General features: G+C 43.3%; 1 protein-coding gene across 2 annotated transcripts in view; it reads right to left on the bottom strand.

Annotated features, from left to right (window-relative positions):
• Nucleotides 1-241: 241 nt before the first annotated feature.
• LOC310862443 (plexin-A1-like) overlaps nt 242-16,575 on the bottom strand; it is a 313,564-nt gene continuing 297,230 nt past the window's right edge. For both annotated transcript variants that reach the window (XM_083770355.1, XM_083770356.1), the window contains exons 28-32: nt 13,065-13,255; nt 9,659-9,828; nt 9,186-9,398; nt 6,325-6,475; nt 242-2,608 (exon numbers count right to left, since the gene is read on the bottom strand). In XM_083770355.1, coding sequence (XP_083626481.1) covers nt 2,513-2,608; nt 6,325-6,475; nt 9,186-9,398; nt 9,659-9,828; nt 13,065-13,255 — 821 coding nt within the window. In that variant the 3' untranslated portion in view covers nt 242-2,512. The remainder of the gene's footprint in view (nt 2,609-6,324; nt 6,476-9,185; nt 9,399-9,658; nt 9,829-13,064; nt 13,256-16,575) is intronic.

Below are 16,575 nucleotides of genomic sequence, written 5' to 3'. Positions count from 1 at the left end.
GAGAGAAAGGCCTTCAACTGTTACAAAGACACTCACAGAGATTGAGCTACATTTCATTATCTTGTCACACACCACAGATGCTTTTGCATTTCAAAATATATATATGTTTTTCGAAGATAGTTTTTCCATCTTCACTGCAGACTAGAAAATAAGCCAGAGAGAGCGAGAAAGAGAGAGAGAGAGAGAGAGAGAGCAACGGCAATACTGTCATGTCACTTTATTAAAAAAACTAGCCTTGGATTTGGACAGCATTCTTCATGAAGCGTGCTGTCGCCGACAGCTGAAGTGAGCTGACTGCATGTAGTGCACGTGAAGTAGTCCTCAGTCCTCACCCACAGCCGGTAGCCTCACGCAAGTCTGAATTAGGCCTATGCTTTGTCGTACGGCGGCATCACGCAAAAAAATAATAGATCTACAAACTCGAAGCCTGTGTGCTTTTTTCAGCGCACGACACCAGCTTTTCTCCACCATTTTTGGCACATGACACTGGCCGTGCGATGCAGTATGTTAAGCGTTGTGTGACAATGCCGCTCGCCGCGCTGTGGTGGAAGTTACTTAACCACTGTTACAGCTGTACTTTAACCACTTTTTCCAACTACGCCAAATCTCTTCACCAAAAACACACTCACAATGAGTGTGTAGATTTTTGGCTGTTCCCCCCCAGAATATGGACAATGGGGGTTCAAGTGGTTGTAGACTTAAAGTCTTCTGAAGTGGGTATACGTCCTAACCGACTGTGATGGCCTCTCTATTAGGTTCTTTTCTAAGACAACTACAATAGCACTATGGGGTCAGTTGGCTCACATCACGGGTGAGGAATGTCAGACAGTGTTAATTGCCTCTCTAATGTATACAGTACCTTTAAGAACCAAAGCAAAGGCCCCAAGGCGACTTCATTCATAATGATGTATTGGTTTCTAATAGAGCCCGACCGAGGCCGATATTGGCCCATCAAAGACATGGGTTTATTATGTTGTTCGATATGCGTCAATATGAAAATCATTTATTACACAGAAGATGATGCAGAAAAAGCTGCTTGGGCTAATTAAATTTTTTTTCTATTTGTGTAGTTATTTATAGTCATTAAATTAAATGAGTGTTGACCACATTTATTAATCAAATCTCTCTCTCTCTCTCTCTCTCTCTCTCTCTCTCTCTATATATATATATATATATATATATATATATATATATATAATGTATGTTTGTATGTATACCCCTAATATCGATCGGTCGGGCGCTTACGTTTCTAATAAATATGTGTTTTTTCAACACTTACCTATTTTTATGTACTCTCACTTTCAGTCACTAAGCATGACAACATTTTTTTTTATCATAGCATGTTTCATCTAAGGAAAAAAAGTCTCTTTTTGCACTAAACAACATTCAAATAAAACAGGACGAGATTTTCCTTGTGTTTTTCGTCATATTTCATCTTTGTAATATCAAATGCTCTTCTCAAACTTATCCTTTTGTACATTAAAATGGAAAACTCTTTTGTCAACGCTATTATTTGTTTAAAAACAAAATTTGTATTTATAGTATCTATATATATATATATCTATATATATATGTATTAATTTATATTCATATATCCTCTTCTCTCTCTTTTTTTGATTCAGCCTCGCTGTAAATTGTGCAAATTGAGCAGTAACACAAGTGGCACAGCACTGGGGAGAGTAGGCAGTTGAGAAAACAAAAAGAAAATAATAGAGGAAATAAAAAAAACGTAATTAAAACAATGAGACAACAAATCCAACTTCTAATTGGAAAAATCTAAACGCCATCCTTGGACAGCAGTGGGGGGGGGGGGGGTGGAGACGTTCACTGCTGATATCAGCAGGCGTATTTCCTTCAAATTGGTGGGACCGCTCTCTCCCGTGGAGTCCTTTTTCTCCTCAGTTTGTTGTCGAGCATCCTCCGTTTTGTTCTTCTTTTTTGACGTTTAGCGGACAGCTGCCTCGTATTCTGAGCGTAGCCTCGTCTGTGGTCGGCTACCGGTTGGTTTGATGTGTTACAGCCGGGAAGGAGGAGGTTTCAGATGCCACGGTATCGTGGGGTTCAGATGGCGTTTGGTCCCGGTCGTGGCTCCAGCGCCTATAGCTTGGCCGAGTGAATCGTAACACGACTAGCCTAGGGTCCCTCGACCAAAAAAAAACAAAACACAAAAACAAGCGCGCGCCCAAGGTGAGGTCTGTGCACGCGTGTGTGCGTGTGTGTGTGTGTGTGTGCGTGTGTGTGTGCAATGAGGCAGAGGGAGGGGTGCGTTCGATTTGGTCAGGCTGGATAGGCTGGACGGGCGGTGCTGAAATCGTTGCCTGGAACGACACCCTTTCGCTGCTACCTCGCCGGGGCGCGTGCCGCTCATGCTCGCGCTAGTCCTCTCCGCTCGGTGTTCATTAGGGGTCAAAGGTCATTGTTTTAAAGGTTTGACGGGGGAGGGGCGGGTCTCAAAACGTGGTCACAGGAAGAAGTGGTGATTGGCCAGGAACGGGCGACGACGGGCTAGCTCTCAGCTAGCCAAGGACATGGTGTCGATGACTTGCTCCAGCTTGCAGCGTAGCCTCTGTCTGCGGCACTGGTCGTCCTTCTGCAACGCAGACAGGATCTGGAGAGAGAGAGAGAGAGAGAGAGAGACAGAGAGAGAGAGATGGGGAGGCATTGTAAGATCTGTATCCATATTCTTTGAGGGTCGCTATCCCCTTCAATGCATGGCTATCCGAAATTACGTCATAGGCCTGCGGCCAAATATGGACTTTTAGTGTTTGTCGAGAGCCTAATTATAAATTTGCCATCCAAAGTCGATGAATTTCAATGTTTGTTTAGGGCAATGCCAAGGCAACACGTCATCTGCCTGATATAAATACTGCCCTCGCTACTCCCCTCACCTCACACCAGTGTTATTATTTTGTATTAACTGTTAGTAGTGTCCATATTACAGTCACACAACACAAATATTGGCGCTAAAGTGACGTGATGTCTTTGCGGAAGGTTGACAACTTATTCTGTGAATAAAGGCCTCAAGCTGTATGAATGACGCATCAGTTGACATTATCATACATGTTTCGATACAAACTATTCGCCGGTGAGTACGGTATTTAATTTATTCATCATGGTGTGTGAAGACCTTCACACAGTAGCGTCTATACTTGTTCCTTATATATCTTTATATTCATCTATTAACACTTGACGTGTTCCTGTTGAGACAGAGAGGGAGACAGACAAGAGAACATTGTGGTAGCGCTGACAGGACAGAGTGATGAAGGAAGCGTTAAATAATGAGCAGGAAGGTAATTATACGCAGTGTGTCACTTTGTGGCATGCAACAGGAAGCCTCAACATTGTTAGTGACTTCATATTGGCTCTATTGTGACAACTTTATTTGTTAAACTTATGGAAGATGTGATAAATAATGACAGTTTGACAACTTGTCATGGATTAGCTATCCAGAGCACACAGTTCATGACTCATACCATTGCCTCCAAAATCATGAAACCAAAAATGCTCTTTTGGTCCAGTGGTCCACTTCAGCCATTATCAACCTTCATAATGTTGCTGTCGGAAGGAAATCACATAACTGCATTTTTGAGGTTTTTCGATTTTGAAAATGGGCAAAGTACTCGTTTAACTAAAAGTACAACGTTATTGGCATCGAAATGCAGTAACTACAGTACTACTACCTACAATAATTGCAGTGGAGGAAAGAAGTGGAAACACTCAACTGAAGTAAAAAAAAAAGAGAGAAAAGACTTCACGTCCAGTTACTTGGGTACCACTAGTTCCTCTCTACCACTAGTAGGATGGTATGACGAGACATTTTGCACAGTTGTTTTGGAGCCACGCCGTGGTGTGATGGAATATAAATGAAGGTGAACCCCAGAATGAAGTTCCACCAATTGAAAGGCAGCAGGATGTGGGACGACGGGACACGTGGAGCTCTCAGGGGTCAGGCAGGATGCTGCATAATGGCGTGTTAATGGACGCTCTGGGTGCGTAAAGGGAGAGGACACCGCTGCACCCGTGTTTTATTATGTGTTGTGTGAGGGAGGCGGGTGGGCAAGGCTGGCATCCGTGCGGTCGCACGTGTGCCTGTGGTTCGTTTCGGCGTGCGTTTATGCGAGTGCTTTTCATGCTCCCGGTCATGCTGTGTGTCTGTGTGTGTGTCTGTCTCTGTGTGTGTGTGTGTGTGTGTGTGTGTGTGTGTGTGTGTGTGTGTGTGTGTGTGTGTGTGTGTGTGTGTGTGTGTGTGTGTGTATGTGTGTGTGTGTGTGTGTGTGTGTGTGTGACTGCCTTCATCTGGATAATAAGCTCTAATGAAGGGGAAAGGTGTGCTTCAATGGAAATACCAGCTGCAAGCACACAACACATCTCCAGTTCATAATGATGGAGTCTCTCTCTTTGGAAGTAAAGACAAAGATAGAGGGGGGGGGGGGGGGGGGGGGGGGGGTTGAAGGGGGGGGGGGGGGGGGGCAACAGAAATGAGGTGGGATCGAGGGATGAGGAAAAATACAGAGAGAAGAAAGAGGGGGGGTGGAAGAAAAGGATGACAAGAGAGATAATGTTGAAAGAAATGGCTTGCTTTTCAAACTGTGGACATGCTTCTCGTGTGTGTGTGTGTGTGTGTGTGTGTGTGTGTGTGTGTGTGTGTGTGTGTGTGTGTGTGTGTGTGTGTGTGCGTGTGTGTGTGTGTGTGCGTGTGTGCGTGTGTGCGTGCGTGTGCGCGTGCTAATGGTTGAAGGCAGGGTCTAAAGAACTCGATATAACGCTCCATTTTCAATCAGACACTGAGCCGCATCAACATGCACGCATGCATACACAGTCACACACATATCATGCACACACACACACACACACACACACACACACACACACACACACACATTCACACACCGTGTGAAGACCTTCAGCAGTGACTGCTGTACTTTCGACGTTGGTCCATGGCTACCGTCCACCTATGATTCAGCAGTATATAATAGTTGCTCCAATGCTCCACTTTAAGAAATGAAATCCGCGACATTCACTGGAGTGTTGCATAAGCAGCAGAGTGTCATCGGCGGACCACGGCACTCTTACACAAAGTCACATTAATCCAATCTAGCGCCATTAGCCGCGTAATGTGTTGAGCTCATGCCTTAATATGAGCCCTAATGGCCATAATGCCCAGCAGCCCGTATGGATGTGGACTGGTTATCTGTGTAATAGAATTAAAATGACCTCATGCTATTAGTCAAGGCAAATAAATGAGGGAGCGGCGCGGCGCGGCCGCCCCGGCAACAAATTGTGTGCGGCGGCAGGACTTGGGAATGGGAATAAAACCTGGCATGAAAGCTATAGTTTTATTCCATTTCTGTTTCAGTTGCTTATGTCACCTACATTACGCCCCCTCCTCCTCCCCCCATAGAAAATAATACTTTCAAAAAGCTTTAAAAAAGATGCAGTATATAAAACTAAACAAAAATTAAACATTATGATTGTGTAACAATAACGTGTCATGATTTTGTTGTGTGCAGAAATAGTTGACCGCGGTGATAAGAAGCGGCCTGCTGATTGAAGGAAGCATGAGCTCAGTTCGGGCCTCTCCCCAGATTGGCAGTGGAGAGTAGCGCCCAGGATTACAGTTTATAGGCAGCTGGCCCCCGGGTCAAAAATGGGTTACAAAATCGTCGGATAAAAATGTACGAAAGAAAGAGCTTGTTTTATTAGTTTAGAAAGCTACTTTTTTATCCCCCAAAGAAATGCTTGGAGGCACCCGCCATGTTACAACAGACTGCATAGTTGCTGCCTTACTGATGTCAGGGAGGGAAATAACACAGTGTGACATCTAGTGGCTGAAAGTTGTCTGTTGTGCCTTTAACACTATCAGAGTTCACTATTATTATTGCCACTCTAGGTGGCAGCAAAGTGTAGCTAAACTTTGCCAGCCGATTCAGTGATTTTCCATCATGTTCACAGCCTGTTGAGCAGCCCCCGACCATTCCACCATTGTAACCATCGGCTACCATTAGCATTAGCTCACGCTGTTTACCTTTCGCCAGAAACGTTTACATGTCGGGAGTGATGCGAGACAAAGTCACAAATGACATCCGAACGTCGGATGAATCAGGATTACCATGGACAGCAGAAGCAGAGTTATGGGGCTTTGGAAATCGTGCTTTTAACCGAGGTAAATGGAGGGGGTTGCAAAGATTCCATAGCTGGTGGTGACGGAGGCGTTGCATAGCAACCGGACCAATGTTAAAAATTGATTTTGGGCTCACATATGGAGTAAAGGGGGGAGGGGGGGAGTGGAGAGTTCTGTGCTTGTGTCGGCACATCATACGGTACCTCGTCTTTGTATTTGGTGATGTAGTTGTAGATCTCGTGCAGGGCCGACATGCTGTTGAACTGGCTGAGGTGCAAACGGGACTGTTCTGCCAGGTAGGCACTCATGTCCTGGTCACTGATGGCTGGCATTCGAGAGATGTCGGAGTAGTATCTGACAGAGAAGGACAGAGATGATGACAATGGCAACCAAATTCACTGAAGCAGCAACAACAGCAGCAACAACAATAAGAACAGCAGCAACAGCAGCAGCAGCAACAACAATAACAACAATGACAACAACAACAAAATACATGATCAACAGCAATGTAAAGAAAAATAAATATCATGCAACCAACGACATCAGCAGAAACAATGGCAGCAGCAGAACAGCAACAACAACAACAACAACAACAACAACAACATGCACTCTTACATACATGCTCAACAGCAAAAACTGCAACAAACAATAACCGGAGCAACACCAGCAACACCAAACAACATACTACATGCAGCAAAAAACTAATAGTGTCTATAGTCTAAAGACTTTGACCACCAAAGAGGTGTTGTGCCTTTAAGAGCATGGGTTCAGAGAGAAAAGTGTGCGTTTCCGTGTTATGCCTTATTGTTGTTTATATTATGACAGAGTGTCTGTAACATTATAATGTGGAAGCATCAGTAAACTACCTCGACGCACCTAAGGTCTCCTGTCTCGCTGTTTCCTACTCCACATTGGTGATCCCAACTGTGAATACGAACAACTATGTCGGACAACGAGGACAACAACAACGCCGGGCTGCTATGGTCAAGCTGCCCGACTTTTGGCAACAAAACCCACGGCTGTGGTTTCAGCACATTAAAGCTCAATTCCATCTGAGAGGAATAACCCAGGATGTCACAAAATACTTCCATGTGGTGTCGGCGTTGGATGCTTCGACGACGCACGCAATGACGCTCATGGAGGATCCACCGGCTGACGGCAAATACGAGGCACTAAAGAGTAAAGACATTCCTGCTGAAACTTTATTGAACTGTCGGAAGTAGAGAAAGCGGACTGTCTGCTGTCTCTCAATGGAGAGAATGTTGGCTGTGCTGGTATCAGCTGATCTATCGTTCCTTTCCTTTTTACGCATTATCCTGTGCCAGCTCCCAGTGCCTGTGCGCACAGCACCAGCCAGTTACCCCCTCTCCTCCACCAAGGACTATCACTCCCTGGCTACAGAGGCAGACAGCGTTTTCCTTGCCAGCCGACAGCAGTTTGTCCATGCCCTGCTGCCCCACCAGAGCACCTCGACCCCACTTCCACCCCTGGAGGATTATGCAGACACTGCGGCTGCGGTGACAGCACGCCGCCAGACTGACGACGGGCTCTGTTATTACTATGCCAAGTTTGGGGCTAAGGCCAAGCAGCCGGCAGTAGCAACTGAAGCATTGGCAGCAACAACACAAACAATAATCAACAAAAAGCAGTAGCAGCAAGAAACAACACCAACAACAACAAAAAACAACAAATGACATACAACATATAACAATCACAGGTATGTTAAACTGCGGGACACACGTTTGTGCCAGCAGGCACAAACGGCGTTTCATTTGTTGTACTGTACTTGCATGGTGCTTGTTTGAGCCTTTAATTTAATTTAGACCTTTACCTGTTCTCCAATCAGTACTTTATTTTAATTTAGACCATTTAGCTGGTCTCCAATCAGTACTTTATTTTAATTCAGACCATTTAGCTGGTCTCCAATCAGTACTTTATTTTAATTTAGACCATTTAGCTGGTCTCCAATCAGTACTTTCACAGATGAGTTCCTACAAGTTATGCCTAGGAAGTTATGTCTCGTGTTTTGATTGATGTAGTGTAGAAGAGATGTGTCACAGCATTGAGAAACGGTCGCAATGTTTTGAAAACACAGTTCCGCTATTGTTGAAATTCTTGCTCTACATTTGTGTCGATCTTTGAACCACGAGCTGTCGCTTTGATTGGTACAGATTTGTGAATGTTTTGAAAACAGACATGAAAAAGAATTTCTGAATTCGAGGGGATAAACATGATCCCATGGTGCATGGCACCGGGTCCTCTCACAGAAGCTCTTTCTGTGATCACTACCAATTAAGCATGATCAGTTCCCGATGTCGTTCTGAAACTAAAAAGCACTTCATCTTATCTCTCCATCTGCTGTATTTGTAGTTGGTGTTATCTCTATTATATAGAACTCATTTTGATGGACATCGTCACTTTAGGTGTCGACCTGGGTAGACCGTTTCAGTTTTGCCCAACTGATGGCTGTTCAGATGGTCATGATGAGCAAGTGCCTTGCTCAAACCGGTGACCTTCTAATTACCAGACCCACAAAGCTATGGCTGCCATATCTTAACCAATCTGTATGGTAGAGTATTTTAATACAATATCTGCAGTGGTTGGACTTGGTCTCCCTTTCTCTTCCATTAAAGACGTTTTGACTCTGGTGTGGCATAGGACAAATGCAGGATAACCAGTAGCACTGCCCAATATGATGAGCCCAATATCTCCCCGTCCAAGGGAGTAAACCTTCTTGGAATCTTGGAAGACGGTTGGTCTCTCTCACACAGGAGACTGGGGTTAACTCCCGGTTAATACCAATTTACAGATTGCAGCTTTAACTCAAGTCGGGCTCGAAGGGAAGGCTCAATGTATAATCTGCTGCACGGCGGTGTCATTTCACGATAATAGTTGATCTTCAACTTCACATGACAGAGCTACAACTATTGATCAAACCACCGGTCTAATTTATGCATCCTACAAAGGTCACGCACAAATAATAACTACAAGCTCCCAACGCATCATATTTTCGGTCTTTTGAAAAATACATGAATTAATAAATACATAAATACATATATATTACCTCTCGACCCAGTTCTTGTAGTTGGGGATGTCTTTCGCGTACAGCAGCTTGTTGGAGGGCGAGTCCTTGCCCAGCTTGTGTTCTGACGTGGAACAGGAGTCCATGAAAGTCTGAGCCACCACGGACAGACAGGCGTCCGTGATGCTGTTCTTATGGATGTCAAACACAAACTGAGGGTTCTTTATCACATTCACCCAGAACCTCAAAGGAAGACTGTACAGGGAGACAGAATGAAAGACAGAGAGAGGGAGATTGACAGGAGGAGAGAAAAAAAAAACATTTGTAACTTTGAACTTTGCTTGGTTGCTCAACTTTTGTTTGCAACATTTCAGCTCATTGCCTCAGTCTCTGAGACATTCTAGAACACAAGGGTACATGCGCCTAAGCTCTGTGTGCACAGCTCCTAATTCAACAGAACAGAACAATAAAGAACAACATATCTCTGTGAGTGTCTGTCCGTCTGCCCGTCTCACCAGTTGCTCTTCCACGTGTGTCTGACGTCGTAGTCGTGGATGGAGTGTTTGTCTGCCTGCTCGTCCAGGAAGTCAAACATGTACTTGATGGCGAGGGGCAGAGCGCTGCCCCGGTGGGCCGTGCTGAAGATGGTCTCAAACAGGTCGTCCACAAACTTCTGTAACGTACCCTGGGGAGAGAGAGAGAGGTTTTTAGAAGTTAATTTATTTTACTTCGCTTTTTTATTGTGTGTGTGTGTGTGTGTGTGTGTGTGTGTGTGTGTGTGTGTGTGTGTGTTGTGTGTGTGTGTGTGCGCGCGTGCGTGTGTGCGTGTGTGTGTGTGTGGCTGCTGTTCCAGACTTATACATGGATGGTACTTGTTATACGTTTTCATTTTTATGATTATATCGCACATGGACATTGGACAGAGTTTGCTATTCCAGCGTATGCAAGCTACAATAATGTTATACTATATGATATTGTCCTAAACTGCAAATTATTGTCATTACACACAGAGGCTGAAATGTGTCATTATGTTATCAGGTAATGTGCAGCCTGTGTCACAAACACAAACTGTTTACAAACTCCTGCGGACTTTTTTAATAGATTTGTATTTCCTGAGACATCTACTCCAGACAGTCCTATTCATTTGGATGGGTAGGTCATCTTTCATACCGAACGCTGCACGTAGGGGAGGTGATTTATGCAAAGAAAACATTTCAGCCAACCAACAGATGTTTTATCTCCAAGATAAAACCTAAGTATTTAAGTTCCTAAGCAATATGAATTGCTTGTGTTCAAAGCTGAGTTACAATAATTGATCATTGGTGATGTTATACATGTTAATTGGTCACACACTAAAAAGTCTCCAACGAAAGATACACATTTTGTCTTCTGCATTTTGGAAGGTTATAAAGTCAACTTCTTCACACACGCAAGTATATTACCTCAATCAATATAGCTTGTAAACTAGACCATTACAGACAAACTATGCCAAATAGCCCAAACTATAGCATATTATATCATCAGGTCTGTTGTTTGAAAGGGAAAGGATCAGCTAGCCATGCAGTATCAAATAAATACTTAACAGCAAATCAAACCCAAAGAGGAAAATACAGAACTATTCATTTGAGCCTTGTGCTGTGGGCCTTGTGGTGTCTGAGATGAGGTGGTCGTTTGATTCCCCGGGCAGGGTCACACTAAAGACCCAATGCCTCCCTGCTTGGCACTTCATCAAGGGTTGGATTGGAGGGAAGTACCTGTGATGTGATATACTAACGTCATGTCCACAGGGGGTTGTACTTTAAGTTGTACATGAAGCCGCCTCACGCTACAGAAACAGGCTCCTGCCCTATGGACCACATGGCTCGGCAAGGCTTACTACCATTCCTTTAAGTAGAGCACATATTATTTAAAGAGCAATATGATAAATAAATCATCATAAGCAGGGTTATGTAGCATGTCGTACTGCATGGTTGTACAGTTTCATAGTCATAACCCTAGCAGTGTTAATGTGATGCTCTGCCCGTGCAACCACACGCAACCTCAGCCTTTTGTATTTGAATAGGCCCTTTCCTCCAATCACAGACCTCCATGTAATCACATCAAATACAGGCAAATTAATTTCCCTAGAAACATGATTCCTTTCCCTCCCCTAAACCGCCTCCATCTGGTACAATCTATTAGGGGAAATGTTTAGGGATGCGGGCTGCAGTCAGCCATTGTTAATGTGGAACGAGGAACATTATCCTGTCTCACTCTCCCGTTAATATGCTGAGATCTGCATTGTATGGGGGGTGGGGGGGGGAGAGGGAGAGAGAGAGTCAGAGAGAGAGAGAGGGAGAGGGAGAAGCTGATAAGATTCCATTTGCCGAACAGCATTTTTCTCATGCATGACCACACACACCATCCCTCAACAAATTACCTGTCTCCTGTCACTTCCATCTCTCTCTCTCTCTCTCTCTCTCTCTCTCTCTCTCTCTCTCTCTCTCTGTTTATTTCTCTGCATGCATGCCGTGTGTACTGTATACTTTATGTCTGTGGATTTTATGGCCAGTGTAAATTGACTACATCTTCCTCTCATTACAATTAGGAGTAGCAGTGAGGAAGAGGATATGAGGGAAGGTGGCAGGCCGTTTCCTTGAGAGTCAATAGGGGCCTGACAGTATATTGTATTGTATTGTGTGTGTGCGTGCGTGCATGCGTGCGTGCGTGTGAGTCATCTTAATTTAACAGGAGTTAACCCAAAGGGTTTTCTAATCAAGGATGACCAACAACAACGAGATCGAGATAGGATATTAAGTAGCCCTGATGAAACATGTCGGTTGAATAAAGTTTTCCTCCTTTTTAACCTTTAAGTGTGTCCGGATCTCTGCTTAGTTCTATAGATGTGTTATCCCAATTGATCCCAGTAGCACCTTTTTACTATTTTTACACCTGCACACCTCCTGAGCACCTGGTTGCCTCTGCTAGGATATTACTGTAAGTAGGTCGGAGAGGCTTAATTGTTGGTATCAGCCGAGAACGTGGGAGTCTACAGTAGATCCGTTCCAATGTGCTAGACCCTGGCAGATGGAGCACCACACCTACCTTATGTATTCCTCAGTAGCACACATGCACAGACGTGTGCACGCACACACACAGTCACACACACGCACGTGCATGTGTGCATGGTTGTGCATGCAAACATACTGCATACAGTCTCCTTTTCCATGTGTAGTTTATAGCAGTGATTCTCAACCTGTTTCATTTCAAGGACACCCTGCAGTTCTATGCATTAGGTGCCTGCCTTTTGATACCATTTGCATCTCTAGGAGCTACTCTGTGACATCTTAGCTATCAATCATGCATGTTCTCCCCGTGTCCCCTAGGGTAGGTACCCTCACATGTTCTCCCCGTGTCCCCTAGGGTAGGTACCCGCACATGTTCTCCCCGTGTCCCCTAGGGTAGGTACCCTCACATGTTCTCCCCGTGTCCCCTAGGGTAGGTACCCTCACATGTTCTCCCCGTGTCCCCTAGGGTAGGTACCCTCACATGTTCTCCCCATACCAATCTTATCCAAACGGGAGAGCGATCCCATTAATCAACTTCAATTTTATAGTGTCCCAGATCCAATTTTGTCTGCAAATGTTTTGGTTACATCTTTTAATTTCACTTGGTCGTCCTGTATGAGTCAAACATCTACCGCTCATCTTAAGGCATATTTGCTTGCCATGGGAGATATCATTCACATGAGCTTCAGGCAGTACTGCTTGTCAACCATTAAGTGTCCTACCAGGGTATAAACATGTAGATGTACTAGTTATTAATTAACCCTACCATGCAGATTAGTTCAAATAATGTTTTATTCATTCAAATAAGTTCCGGAGAGAGTGTGTGGTGATGTGTGTGCGTGTGTGTGTGTGTGTGTGCATGCGTGCGTCTTACTTTGGTAGCCAGTAGTCTGGTCAGGTAGATCTCAGAGACCATCTTGCTCCCCCGGTCTCCCTCCCTCTGGTCGGAGTGGTCGTGGTTCTTGACCAGGTGCCAGAGCTTGGTTCCGCTCTCCAGGTCTGGTGTTATCATGGGCGTTCTGGAGCGCAGGCTGTCTGGACTGCTGGCTGTACGGAGCATGCTCTCTGAACACACACACACACACACACACACACACACACACACACACACACACACACACACACACACACACACACACACACACACACACACACACACACACACACACACACATTACTAGACTGGTGAGAACATCCACATTTTCGGACTGCTATTTTATGAATGCCATTTTTACTTGCGCAAGCAGAGCGCGCAAGTAATAATTTCGCCCGGTCTTCGTTCACCGTGACAGCCAACCTGCCATTTGATGTGTATGCAAAAAAAACAGCAAATCCGTGCCTGGTTTGCTGGGACCAGATTACATAAATGACCATATGTCTTACATCATCATTTAGAGCTAGTCATACGTATACTATATACATAATCAGTCAAATAAAATAGCAAATTGTGCCTGATCTGCTGGGACCAGAGTACGTGGTGTGTATATGTATGACTAGCTCTCAATGATGACGTAAGAAATATGGTCATTTGTGTAATGTGGTCCCAGCAAACCGGGCACAAATCTGCTGTTTTATTTGCATACGCATCAAATGGCGGGTTGGCTGTCACGGTTTTTGGCGCAAAGTAACCACAGTATACCGCTAATCAACTTACAACTACATACTCTATATAGTATATGTATATGTATACGTATGTCTTACGTCATCATTTAGAGCTAGTCATACGTATACTATATACATAATCAGTCAAATAAAATAGCAAATTGTGCCTGATCTGCTGGGACCAGAGTACGTGGTGTGTATATGTATGACTAGCTCTCAATGATGACGTAAGACATATGGTCATTTATGTGATCTGGTCCCAGCAAACCAGGCACAGATTTGCTGTTTTATTGGCATACGTATAAAATGGCGGGTGGCTGTCGCGGTTTTTGGCGCAAAGTAACCACAGTATACCGCTAATCAACTTACAACTACATACTCTATATAGTATATGTATATGTATACGTATGTCTTACGTCATCATTTAGAGCTAGTCATACGTATACTATATACATAATCAGTAAAATAAAATAGCAAATTGTGCCTGATCTGCTGGGACCAGAGTACGTGGTGTGTATATGTATGACTAGCTCTCAATGATGACGTAAGAAATATGGTAATTTGTGTAGTCTGGTCCCAGCAAACCAGGCACAAATCTGCCGTTTCATTGGCATACGCATAAAATGGCGGGTTGGCTGTCGCGGTTTTTGGCGCAAAGTAACCACAGTATACCGCTAATCAACTTACAACTACATACTCTATATAGTATATGTATACGTATGTCTTACGTCATCATTTAGAGCTAGTCATACGTATACTATATACATAATCAGTCAAATAAAATAGCAAATTGTGCCTGATCTGCTGGGACCAGAGTACGTGGTGTGTATATGTATGACTAGCTCTCAATGATGATGTAAGAAATATGGTCATTTATGTAATCTGGTCCCAGCAAACCAGGCACAAATCTGCTGTTTTATTTGCATACGCATCAAATGGCGGGATGGCTGTCACGGTTTTTGGCGCAAAGTAACCACAGTATACCGCTAATCAACTTACAACTACATACTCTATATAGTAACTGCTCTCAATGATGACGTAAGTAATACAACATTATGTTTCTGGGGTGTATAAAAGTAACGATACTGTCAAAGAGTTAACCATAAAGCTTAACGTTAGTATAGTGTGCAAAAACTAAGTATATATCTAAGTATTTAGATATTTTACTGAAACACACTTAAAGAAAAATAATAACATTACTTTTAAATTAAAAACAATGAACACGAATTACAATACAATCAGGAATGACAGAGAATATGATATAGGTGGGGGAGTTATGTTTGCTATAAAAGAAGATATTTCCATTGAAATAATTCAAAATAAAATCAGGATATTAGAAAGAGTAGAACACGTATGTATACATGTAAAAGATAAAGATCTATATATCATTCTTATGTACAGATCACCTAAAACAGACCTTTCGAAGTTAAACACATTTCTCGAAAACATGGTAAAGTATCTATCATCACCGACTTCTGCAATTATGATAATAGGAGATTTCAATGAAGACCATTATACTGAGAAAGATAGAAGTATAAAGACCTTCATGTCAAGATTAGGCTTTAAACAATTAAATACAAATCCAACTACAGATTACGGAAGTATTGTAGATCATGTATATTTTAACAAATGTGAAAGTATTATTACAGAAATTGAAGTTAGAGACACATATTACTCTGATCATGATTTAGTATTAATATCACTATAATCCAAGATGAAATACATTTAAAACAATTGACAATTTACAATAAATAATAAAATAATTATACTGTATAATATATTTTAAATCAGTTTATATACTTTTTTTTTCATCACATATAAATGATTTATTTTTCTTTGAAAAAACTAATCGATAAAACTGTATTTCTTATATAGATAGAAACTTGAACCATACTTAATAATACTAGGTGTTTATATGCATAAAGTAGGTAGGTAGCAAATAGTTACACCTAATAATTATACATTTCAAACGTTCCTTCACAGATATACTGAGATTTGACAGTTTACAGCGGTCGAAAGTACTTGCGCGCTCTGCTTGCGCACTAGTTGGCCATTTATGGCCTACTAGTGTGCAACAAGCAAGTATGCACTCGACAGAGTGCAGTTCTAGTTGTTATTGTGTTATAGGCCTACATAGTTGTGCACGCCAGGTGTCATGCACCAAAAATATTCCAATCTATATAAGCTTGAAATGCTTCGTAGCGCAGACATTGTGCTCACTATATCAAATTCTACTATACTGCCATAGCCTGGCAAAGCATACATAGCATAGCATATTAGAGTCTCTCTCTCTCTCTCTCTCTCTCTCCTCTCTCTCTCTCTCTCTCTCTCTCTCTCTCTCTCTCTCTCTCTCTCTCTCTCTCTCCTCTCTCTCTCTCTCTCTCTCTCTCTCTTCTCTCTCTCTCTCTCTCTCTCTCTCTCTCTCTCTCTCTCTCTCTCTCTCTCTCTCTCTCTCTCTCTCTCTCTCCTCTGCCTCCCCTGCATCCGGTATAGGCCTGTTTCATTATTCATGAAACAAGTGTCAGTGTTGATTAGAGCAAAGCAGGTTGATGCCTATCGAACCCTGTTCCTGTTAAGGGGGGGGGGGGGGGGGGGGGGCACCAGAGGAGCAGGAGATCACTATCTAGCTGTGTTGTTGCTGTTAGATTGGGAATGGATGGTATACTCATGGAGAGGAAGAGGGGGATGGGGGAGGGAGGAGGGGGATTCAGAAGGAAGAACTGAAGGGATGAAGAAAGGAGATGCATAAATCTCTTTGTCTGCCACCTGGTGGCCGCAGAAGT

Source organism: Protomyctophum parallelum (genome assembly GCF_964188405.1).
Source record: "Protomyctophum parallelum genome assembly, chromosome: 7".
Lineage (NCBI taxonomy): Eukaryota > Metazoa > Chordata > Actinopteri > Myctophiformes > Myctophidae > Protomyctophum > Protomyctophum parallelum.
Note: the sequence above shows the minus strand (reverse complement) of the source record. Positions and strands in the feature narration are given on the sequence as shown.